The sequence below is a fragment of the Molothrus ater genome, chromosome 1 (genome assembly GCF_012460135.2).
Source record: "Molothrus ater isolate BHLD 08-10-18 breed brown headed cowbird chromosome 1, BPBGC_Mater_1.1, whole genome shotgun sequence".
NCBI lineage: Eukaryota > Metazoa > Chordata > Aves > Passeriformes > Icteridae > Molothrus > Molothrus ater.
In genome coordinates, this window is record NC_050478.2 from 61,924,611 (window position 1) to 61,936,965 (window position 12,355).

General features: G+C 37.2%; 1 protein-coding gene across 2 annotated transcripts in view; it reads right to left on the reverse strand.

Moving 5' to 3' along the window:
- Positions 1-12,355, reverse strand: part of CDKAL1 (CDK5 regulatory subunit associated protein 1 like 1) — a 379,738-nt gene that overhangs the window by 226,563 nt on the left and 140,820 nt on the right. For both annotated transcript variants that reach the window (XM_036400051.2, XM_036400056.1), the window contains exon 8: positions 11,553-11,673. In XM_036400051.2, coding sequence (XP_036255944.1) covers positions 11,553-11,673 — 121 coding nt within the window. The remainder of the gene's footprint in view (positions 1-11,552; positions 11,674-12,355) is intronic.

The window sequence follows — 12,355 nt, forward strand, 5'->3', positions numbered from 1 at the left end:
ATGAGCAGTAAAGGCAAAGACATGAGCACTTAGCTTTAAACACTTGTACAACACTTTAAAGAACAGACCACTAAACCATCCAGAACTATGAGTACATAAAAGCCCAGGCATTTCTCATACTAACATTCAGCAAGACAGTATTTTTGAAAAACAATGGATTCTCTAGTGCTTGTCTTGTTTTTCAAGTTTGGGGGTTTTTTTATGTGAAAAGTTGGGACTAAAGACAACACAATATCAATTGTAAGTTTGACATAGGAGCTTATTTCTCAGTCTTTACTGTAATCTGAGAAATGAATAAAGTGGTTCTCACTATTTTGTCCAGATTTCCCTTAGGAAATACGAATATGGGCATAAGAGAAGGGACACAGATGAATGCTCTGCTCAACAGGGAGGAATTTATCTCCAACCTCAGAGAGTAAAGTGATGTCAGAATTACGGCTATATGAAACTGCAAACAACTTCAGAACAATCTCTTCTCAGACAGACTGCAAAATGCAGCTTGTTGTGTGATCCAAAACCACTTCTGCAAGGAAGCATTTGCCAAAGAGGCAGGCAGGAAGTTGCCTTACAATGCTCTGTGCTACCCTGCAATCAGGTTCCAGGATGTTAAAGCTGTCTCATCTTCTCAATCAGTCTTCAAAATAATTGGGAATGTGGCGTTGAAAGGATTGAGCTGAAAGTGCAGGAAACTGCAGATCATAGTTACACAAAGCAAAATAAAGCTCGGTGCCCCCTCCCAACTCTTAGCCTTTCCCCCACATAATTTAAGTTGGAAACTGGGGATTGTGTTAAAATTCTGGTGATCTTCCTTTTGGGTTAAGAGAGTCACAAAACTGCGCAGTGTGGGAAGCCACCTAGTGACGGAGAAGCACAAAAATGCCTGGAGCTGCCCAAGGTTTTAACGAGATGACGCAGTTGGAGCATGTGATGACCGCTGTTTTTCTCACTGACTTACAAGTTGTGTGGTATACTACAGTTTAGAGAATTGCACAGTGATTCCTGACAAGTTTTATGAGTCTTACTAAGCCTTGTAAATGAACTGTGAAATAGCAAATTTTCTCGAGATATACAAGAGCAAAAGGAATTATATCAAAATGCATAAGAAGGTTTGATGCAAATTTTAAACTCATGGTGGCGCTATGCAGAAAAAGTTCAAATTTGTGAGGCTGCAAGGAAATAACACAGGGGAAGCAAATGTGCAAAAATGGAAACAATCAAAACAAACTATTTTCTTCTAACTCGATGCAGAAGTAATTCAGTAGACTTGAAAGAGGAAGTTTTCATGACCCAGAAAAAATAGCTGTATTACACATACTTAACCAGCATCTTTCAAAAACTGAGAGCTCACAAAGTAGCATGAACACAAAACACTGAACAGAAAGATTTCTGGGCCAGTAATGCTCAGTGTGTACAAACAATGTCATAATGATTTTTGCCCATGGCGAAGAACTTTACCAGCATGTACCTTCTGACTCCACTGAAAAACCACACTGCATGAAAACTGCACATGACTTAAGAGAAGAGCCAAGTGGACAGAGCAGGTTTAGATGTCAGTTTACTTTGACATCATCAAATAGCACCAGTGAAGCAACAGGCACAAAATCCATCATCATAACAACAGGGAAATCAAATATATTTGTTCTATTACATTATAATACAGGCAGTATTACAAGCTAGTATGAAATTGCCAGAGTATGTCATTCTGAATAGCAGAAGAAAGCCAAAGAAACACCTATTTACAGGAATAATTCTTAGGTGTCATATGCCAACAAACTTAATGAGGGACTGGCCAAGCATTTCTTGGAAAGGACAAGATGCATGCTGTTCATTGAACATATGCTTCTCTTAGAGCCATTCTAACAGCATTAAACAACAGCAATGAAAAATACAGCCTGAAAAAGAAGTATGAGTTTTCGAGTCATCATACCACAAATGATGTTATGACTGCAGGTATTTGATGTACTAATGAGAAAAGTCCTTTAAAGACTCTTTGAACGCTTCCCCCCCCCCCACCCGCAAAAAATTTCTCTTGGCAGAGGATCATGCTCTAAACCGTAAAGGGAAAGTAAAGAAGCCCAGTTCAGGATTACTTTGTCATTGAAAAAGACAGCATGACATCAGAGAAATTCAGATCCTATAGCTAAGGGGTTTCACAAGTTCTGTACTTGAAATCCCAGGGATAGAACTGAAATTCAAAGAAGTGAGCTCAGGCAGTGAAGACTCTAAAAATGAGAAAGAAGTAGCATTATAAAGAGAGTAATGGTGGCAGAAATCATGAAGGTATGTAAAAAGAACAGTCTAAAAGCATAAGAGAAAAAATTGTTTCTTACAGGCAAATACTTAATGAAAAACTTCTATCCTTATTATATATTCAATACAGGTATGCAATAAACTTCTTGTGTATAAACATCTTCCTTTTTGTGAGGGATCATCTTGAATTCAAGATCATCCTCCTTTCAAGGTTATCATGGTGACAGACATTTACTCTACAGGGATCTGCAAAACATCTACATCGTATTCACTATTCACCAAAGCAATTTTGTATAATACAGCTCAACACAAATGGCAGAAATACCGTGGGCAACAGGAGAAGGAACTGAAGATATCAACACCTTCCACCTTCCCAGTAGCAGAAGGAAATTTATCATACTAAACTCCAGACAGTCCCATGAAGATGACGAGGCCTAATACTTCTGTGGGATGAGGAGGACCACAACTACCTCCACCAAGAGAGAGAAAGGGACCATAACTACCTCCTCCTCCTCCTCCTGCCCTCAGCTGTTGATGTCCATGAGCAATTAACCCCTGCAAGCTGCACCAGCAGATAGAGGTTCTGACACTGAAGGAGGTACAAATCTGTGCCACAAAATGAGCTGCAGAAGACAGAAATCAAGCTGCTCAGGAGGTCCTTTGCTGGTCCAATCCACTTACTTTCCTTCCTGCTTTCTTAAATGACTGCCTGCATAAGCTGCTGAAGGAAACCACCTTGTAAAACCACACCACTTTTCTGCATGAGGAAGCACAGCGGGCAGGGACATTCTCAGCAATGGAGACACAGAAGCAGGACAGACACACAGAACAGAAATGACTACAAGCACAACAAGCTGGTAAGATCAGAATGCAAGCCACACTGATAGATCACCTCTTTATTATAAACAATACAATTTTCCCAAGATTTCAGTGAAATTGCTACCATGAAGCACCTAGAGATTTTGTAGCACTTTTTTAAACAGACTATCACATATAATTTTATAGTCATTGTACAAATGCAATTGTAATAATTGCAAGAAATTACTAATAACTGAAAAAGAGAGAAATCTTTCAGAGAGTGTTATCAATATGCTATTTAAATATCTAATTAAGAAATAATGACCTTAGATGTGAGTTACAGTAAGTTGCAGTGGAAAGAGACCTTAGGCAAAAAAATAGATTGTTGGGACTGTCTGTTGTAAACAACTGATTTTCCTTTTCCCTCAGTTACAGCAATGTGGTTTTTGTGCGTTTTGGACTACTAGCTTTTCAGATGTTATTACTAAAATTAAAATGCCTAGATACACATAACTATGTCACCCACCATTTTCATTATGTAAATTGTTCTGTGAATTGTGCCAAACCAGAACAGATTAATATCAGTTACATCCACATTTGAAATAGGTGCTTGAAGATAGTATAGCCAAAATCTAAATATATGAACATGCAAATACCAATTGAAATATAAACAAAAAAGCCTGATGCAGAGGTTTCCTTTCAAAAACACGTACACTACCTTTCTACCTTCCCTGTTTCTGAGAGTAACTGACATGATAGGCTCTAGCATGTCATCAATGTTTGACCTAAACAGTTATGAAAAGTGCCTATTTAAATATTATAAGGTAAAGTAGGTTCAAAGTAATTATAAATAGCTTCATATTTCCTGGGGAGTTCACTCTAAGCATTTACCTTGAACCCAACTACAATTAAATACAATATGTGTGCATATAATATGTAATTATATACTAATTGTATTATTGTAATCCAAAGAAATATTATTTTGCCTCTCCAAGCATAATAATGAATGCAAATCAAAACATATTTTCATCTTGTATTCTCAAAATCTGCTTTTGACTTCAGAGCCACTTACATGAGTATCTTCAAAAGTAAAACATTAATATATGGAAAAGGTATGTGTTATTAGTTTGTTAATAAACAAGCTAAACCAGGTAAATTGAAGGTGTGGAATTCGTCCTTGTAAGTACTCAAAGATTTTTGCTAAATATGAGCAGATTTGTAATTCAGACTCACTATTCATTCAAAACAGGGACAGCAATATTCTGGAGGGCAATTTGAAAACATTGGGTCATAGCCGGATAGACAAAAAATATACAAGCATTTGCCAAAAAAATAGTCCATCACTGTCAAACAGTAGGTGATCCAATTTTTCACATACCAGAAAGATTTTCACTTTCCATCTCCTTATATATTTTTATCTAGAGATAACTTTTTACCAAGGAATAGATTTCAATTCACAAGAGTAAACAGCCAAAGAAATGGCTGTTCTGCTGAACTGATGAGATTATAAGTGAAATAACCCACGAACATCAGCACAGAAAGGCACTGGCTACACATGCTCTCACACTTAAGCCACAACATCCTTATCTCAGAAATCAAAGATATTTTGATATGGTTTTAAGAGGGTGACTCCAGAAAGTTCATCCCTGTTACAAAGAAATCAAAGGTGATGTGAACAAACAAAGCCTTTTCAAAGGTGGACTCACAGGTGTAGGTGATGTTTGCTGAATGCCACAAAAAGGTAGAAATCTAGCTCAGACAGTTCAACTAGGCAAAAATCTGGACAGGCAACACAGGTCACTGCAACAACTCAGGGATTTAACAGTCACAGTTAAGGCCTCTTTTTGTCTGATAAACAGCAATAGAAAAAAACCTAGTGGATGCTAGTAGATCTCTGTACTACTTTGCTAAATATTAATTTTAAATGACTCTTTAGACTTGCTAGACCATGCTCAGGTAAAATTAGATATATATCTATAATAGATAACAAGATAATTAGACAAAAACCCACAGAAGCACTCAGAAGTGTTCCCAAGGACTTCAGTATCTCTCAGTGGAGTATCTTATGCTAGCAAAGGAATAAATACTGTTCTAACTGGACTCTACACATCTGTCAGTGTACTGGCATCAAATAAGAACCAAAAATTTTCCCTCCATCAGAGTAAGAAAATAGAGCACTGTACTTCTCTTTTTGATTTCTCTGTTGACATTCTCCTCATTTTTGACATTCTGTCACTGTCTTCCTTACATTCTGCTGGCTGGGGAGGCCTACTGATATTTCTTCTTCAGACATCTCACCCAACTGCAGCAAAGAGATGGAATATGATCTCCTTTTAATGCCAAAAGCAGCCTGAAATAGGTGTTGATTCAATGAAGACTACCTGTAGCAAAATGAATCTATACATACTGCCAAAGATTTTCCAGACCTCTTACCATCATTATTTTACCTTTTTTCAAGGAGAAAACCAGCTAATGCTGTGAAGTTTAAATGTGACAAAAGTTAACTGAATCAATTATTTCAGAAAACCACCTTAAAAAAAACAGAGAGTTGAAAGCATTTAATTTATGACCTCTTTTTTTTGGCACAATTTAAAAAAGACAAAACCAAAAATACCAAAACCCAAATTACCTACACTTTCATGGACATCCAGCTCCAAGTATTTTATATATTCAAACCTAAACAAATGTTGAAATGAAATCTATTGAAAAATTATTGTGTGATCTCATATAAATTAAAATGCACCTCTTGGAGAAAATTCAATTCTTATACTCCCCAATTTATAAAACTGAAATATCTGCTTACAACACAAAAAGATGAAGAAATAGAATTTTAACCTTTCACAATACATAACCAGGGAAATATTCCTGCTTGGGAAAATCAGGATTGACAATAGTAGCTCTTTAGCTTCTTTTTAATGCTGACTTTTTAGTCACCTGATGTTGCAACATATGTCACAGCACATGCCACAGTCCAGACTGCCACTATGAACAGAGTCCCACCATACCCCATCAGAAGGCCTCAAGCATCTGCCCTTCTTGTTCTTTAGCTCAACCTTTTATACTCCTCACGTTCATGCACTGCACCTGTGTGCCCTCTCTACCTTTCTGTCATTTATCAGTGCACCTGGACACTCTGTGTCTCATTACCTTCAATACCAGTCATCTGTCCTGCACAGCTGTAGCCCATTGGAGATGAGGCTCAGCCACAGCCCCACTCCCAATTGCCACAAACTGTGTGCCTACAACCTGATTGATAAAACAAACTCAGTTCTGTATGTAAAACTACTTTCTTTTTTTAATTCTGCTAGATTCAGATCCTTTGGTAGCTCAGAAACACTTTGAACAACCACCACTAGATAACGTGACTTAAAACATCCCTACAAAACTAGCAAGATGCATCAAGCTTTTAAGCAATACTGTGTATGCTCACTTTTGCAGTTCATCAACACAGAGTACTAAGCTTGAAGTGTTATACTTTAATTAGCATTTAAGACACAAAAGCAGATCTGATAATCTTTCTGAAATAAAGTAACATGTTGATCTTCTCTAAGATGCTCCAGCACAGCAGGAATAATCTAGTCTAATACATGCATGTACATTATTATGCTCCCTTTGGTTCTGAATTCCCTGTTCAGTATATTTTAATTCTTCTCTAGCCAGTCATATGAGCAGTGTCGTTACTTGCCTGTTCCAATAGGAGAGGTAGAAACTTCAAAAAGAATACGGAAAGCACTTCAACAGACCCATGTGCAAATCCACCCATCAGTAAATTCTAGTGTGGGCTCATTTTCAGGTGATATTACACTCATGCTTCCCAGGGCATCCAGAAAAAGCACAAATAAAGTCATATTTGAATGTATGTGAGTCTTAATAAGGAAGTTCAAGTAATACAAACAACAAAGATACACGAGTAATAGTCCAAGCTGCAAAGCAGATACAGAATTAATTAGTATGTGGAAAACCAAGTCTTGATCCCATTAAAGAGAGCTGTCTAGGTGGCTACATGGGTTATGAAACTGGCACTAATGAAGATGAGACCACAAGGAGAAAAAGATTTTTCCTTAAACCTAAATGAAGCTGTAATACAAAATGAACTTGAGAACATTTCTCTTTCTTACTTCAAAGTAACAGAATAATCACATTAGTAGATTAGTTTAAAAATTTATGCCTTTTCTCCAAACAGCATTTAACATGCTTTTCTACTACTATTACCTGGCTTGTTCCAGTAAGATGATGACCTGTACAATACATACTTGTGACATAAATAAAAGTGGAAGAGATTTAACCAAATGCCTTAATTTAAAGCAGAGAATTATTTTGGAGTACAGGAAGAATTCTCTGTTTCTAGGTTCAGATCTACTAATATCATTGCAGGATATACTAAGATTAAGACAGCTATCTGGGCACTGTGACAATCCCTGGCTTTTGACTGCCTATTTTATAGAAAAAAAAATGATTTGAAAAATATTGCAAAGTGTTTTCTAAACAATAACAGAGAAAGCAAACCATACAGGAAGAAAAGGTCACTTATTTCTTAGGGAGAAATTACAGAGGCCAATCTACAGCTTGTATGGGATACTGGGGTGGTAAGGACTTCTTACATATCTGAAGATGGAAAAATGAAGAGTCACTAACACATCTTTGCATGTCAGAGAAATCTGGTAAATCTCCTGTGCCTCTATTCTGGTAATTCACCATTAGTCTCTGCAAACATACTTGGAAACTCTGAAACATGTCACTCCTGGGATGGGAGCTTTTCTCTAGAGTCACAGTCTGTTGACAGAAACCACCAACTGTCATGGTAAATTAAACAAATAGGTTGGATTTCTCAATAAGAAAACAACAACCCTCAGGACAATCAAAATTAACAGTAGGAAAAAACTGTCCAATACTTTAAAAAAAAAGAAATAAATAAAATAAGTGCCAAACTCTGAAAAAGACACAGATACCTGTAAAGGCAGAGCAACACCTTTTTAGGGACAAACATGTCACTGTGCAAAACCTCTGAGCTGGCTCACAACTGACAGAAGAGTACCTGATCTTCACAGATACTCATACCTAGTGGGCTCTTGTTTTGGTTTATTTTTAATTATAATTATTACAGACTGCACAGTGCAGTGGACAATATGTCTGTCCCTTGATAGGACAGATATGATTTATGCAAACAGCTGAGGACACTCATGTACAGCAGCAGTCCAGGCAATACAAACACAGAGGGACATGTGCATATGTAGGCATGCATTTGTGCTTGGACAAGTACAGGAAAAGTTCAAAGCTACTCTGCAAAGACAGAAATCTTTGGGTTAGGAAATTTTTTTCCTCCATTTCTGACAGAAGAAATCAATAGAAGAAATCTCAAGTCAAAATTACCAAATTTGACACCATCTTGAGTTAAGAAACAAAGACACAGATGAGAGATGTCTTAACAATCAGCATTTCTGGAGACTCCCAAAAATTAAGTGGTCCTTCTGAACCCTCAGAAGAATACCTCCAGCTGGCAGATGTCCATGTACATAAAGGAATTCATCCTACTGGAGAAGGAAAGGGGTTAATGTGAGCCATGGAAGACTCCAGTGCTTTGGGAGGAGGGAATATACATGCTCCAATAAGCCTTTTCTTCCCCCACAGAATTACAAAAGAGGCCAAGGTTTCATTAAAACCCCAGCTGGAAATGGTAATTCAGCACCACCTGTCACAGCCCCGTGGGCACCCCCAGGCCCTCGCTGACCTGCCCAGCTTCAGCTGCTGCCTCCACAGCCCATTCTGCACCAGGAGCCCCAGTGAAGCTCAGACTTCTGTTCCTAGACCTGGCTTGAGCTTAAGTACCATGCCTGCCTCCAGTCCTGCACTCATCTCCTCAGACCTGTGTTATTTGTACTCTTCATAGCCAGGGTGGGTGATCATTCCATCACCCAGGCACATGATGTGACTCTTAGGGCTGTCCTGTGCAGGCAAAGAGTTGGACTCTGATCCTTGTGGGTCTCTTCCAACACAGCATAATCTGTGTTTATGGAATTTTCCATGTCTGGGACTGCTCATGGCTCCCACAACCAGCCCCCAGCTTTGTCACACTGCTCAGGCTCCATGGCACCAGGTGTCCTGCTGGAGTGGGCACTGCCTGGGCTGGTGGCACCCTCACCTCCCTTCTTGGCCTCCCTCACAGAGAAGCCCTGCTCATGCTGCTCCCAACATTTAACAGCATCAGATAAAAATATTTCCAAAGAGGAAACCACTCTTTTTAACAAAGTATATATTTTACTATTTTAAGACCACTTAGTCAGATCCAAACTCACCTCTTAATAAAGATCACTGTACCAAAAAATAGTCTTCAAAGTTTCCTCAAGTCTCTACATAGAGAAAACTTTGGTCCAATGTGGTGTTGGTACTAAAATTGACATAACCAGACTACTAAGGCAAAGCTGATAAAATTAGCACAGTCAAATCACGGTGACTAATACAGTCTGTGTCTTGTTCTTTGTTCATTACATTTTTATATTTTCAGAAACTGCTGCACACTGCTGCCTTTTAAAGCTATGCTTTGTTTTTCAAACCCAGACCAACAGGCAAAAAAGTCACCTACGATACGCAGCTGGGGAGACTAGGAAAGGGGAAGAAAAAGACAGGAAAACCCAAACATCTGTATTTCAGGAGAGGAATGCAGGCAATATAACACAGATTGACATAGTAGTTAATTTATGTATCTTATACAACTAACTTGTTTGTTTGAGGCTTTAAGAATGCTTTTGCCTTATCAAGTCATATTTGACTTTCTTCTCAATGAAACAGATATGCTTCTTGTGGCTTCCAATATTTTTTTACATTGTCTTATGTTAGTAAGTAGGCATTTAATTGACCTGAGAACAGCAAGAACTACTACGCAACGTAATTTTTGTTTGTAAACTATCAGGTTCTAAAGCAAAGGGTTTCTGAGAGTAACTTCTTAGGAGATGTTAACAGTCTGCCTTTTGATCAATTTGGGAAGTAATTGTTTTTTCAAACAGTAAAAAAATACATCTGTTCAAAATATATTTTAAAAAGTTTCAAATGGTTGCTACCCTCATCAGTCACCTAATGCTAAGTGTACATACCCTACAGTACCCTTGTATTAACCTCTGTAATTAAATTAGTAATAATCTGATATTTGAAATAATAGTATTTTTAATTTTCCTATCTTAAATTCATTACTGTACATCAAAAGACAGGAACAAGACCACAGCTCAATTAGCTCACAACCTTGACAACATTTACAACCAGAAAGATATTATAACATTATACTGTGATAAATATTAATGGAAAAGGAAAATTTTTACCATCTGAAAGTCAGACTCAGCAAATGTAAAAAATTGTTTTAATCATGAAGAGGATTTTGATGGGCAAAAACAAGATGTCCATTGGAAAGAAAATGAGGTAAAGAATGTAGAGCACTCAAAGTAACTACACCGAAGAGCTTATATCCAGACTTCAAAACCAATCCGTGAACAAAAATGCAGTTTAAAAAGGTATTATAATTCAGCAATACAACAAAATGTCACCCATATATTTACCAGAAGTCAGAGGAAGAAAAAGTAACCACACTAAACCTTGAACTGGTATTCTGACCAAAACAGCACACTAGGTTTCACAGCAATTATGAAGGCCACATTACTAAAAGACAAGGAAATGAGAAAGAAGATAGTATCAAAACTCCTCTATGAAATGTTTATGAATGTGCTAATCTAAACTCAGACCTGAGATACACCACTTTTTTTTTTTTCATGCTAGGCAGTAAGTTCACACCTACCTGGGATGCCCAGAGCAATGGATTTTAAATTCAGCCAGGGAAATTACCACATAAGTTGGAGAAGATAGGAAAATCAGAAGAAGACTTTTGTGATTCTTGCTGTTGCTGCTTTGTTTCTTTTTTTTTTTTAATAAATTGACAAAATGGAAGGATACCAATTGGCATTGATAAACACTTCTGAAAGCAACAAGGGAAGGAAGATTAAAATAGAATTCCTCAAAGCAGAAGTACAGAACAGAAAATACTTGTAGCCTTGCTGGGAAATGGGCATCCAGAGTTGATTGACAGGAGAGAGTAGCTTGTTCAAATGAATATATGAATGAAATATATACATGATGACTCTTCACAAACAGGTTAGAGGAGCAAGACAGAAGTAACTATATCTAATTTAGCCATTAATAAATCTGGGCTGACAATCACATCAGACAGATCTTAACAATGTTTACAGATCATAATGAGTTACTAAAAATATTCTGGAACTACCATCTTAGAAATCAAAAAATCACAGAGGGGAAAAAACCCTATAAATGCTCTTTTCATTCTGTAACCAAATAAGTAGGGATTTATTTTCTAAAATGAATATAATTTAATATCTTAAACTATTTAAAAGTGGTTATCCTGCCTCCTTCTGTGTAGCTTAGGAGTAGTACACTAGACCTGCAGAAAGAGACAAAAGGAATTCTTCTGCAGTACTGAATGTTTTGTAACTTTGGAAGATTCTTACCCTGTATTGATGGAAATTATTTCTATCAGTGGATTCTTCCTAATCTTTGGCAAATCCAGTCGTGCTCCCCCCAAACGTTTTCCATTATCCTTTTTCTGCCCCAGCAGTCTCACAGAATGACCTTCAAATAAAACAAAAAAAATGCAGTCATTACAAAGAAGTCTCATCATGGTTGTTTTGATTTGCTCTTCTTCAGAAGTAGTGTTTATATTTCAAAGACTGAAAATGAGAATGAGATGTAATAATATATTTCCACCATCTGGAGCATTTATAAAGAGACACTGACAGGTAAAATAAATCACCTTAAAATGAGAAAATTATTTCATCCAATTATCTCTTCACACTTACATTTTCTGTTTTATATGATTAAAATTATCTAAGCAGTCTCATTTTCATATTCTCTAGCAAATAGCAACATAGCAATAATATTTAAATGAGTTGCATGGCAGGATCAGATGATTCTTCCTGAAAAATTTAATTCAAACCTAAATTAGGAGGTAATAAACAACTAAATACTGTTTTAGCTTATTACATGGAGAACCAACACATTTCAAGGTTACCTGACTGTGTAAGTCTGGAAGTGCTGTGAAGCATATCCTCACATGTCCATGGCTAAAGATTTGCACATATTCCTCCCACACCAGGACAACTGCAGGTCAGAAAACTGCCTCACAACTACTTTCCTGAAGCCATTAATGTTCAGGGAGTAAAATAAAAATAATTTCACCAACTGCCTGCAACATCAGTCATGCCATGACAAGTCCTCTATTTAAAGAGCACAAATGACAGGGTTCACTGATATT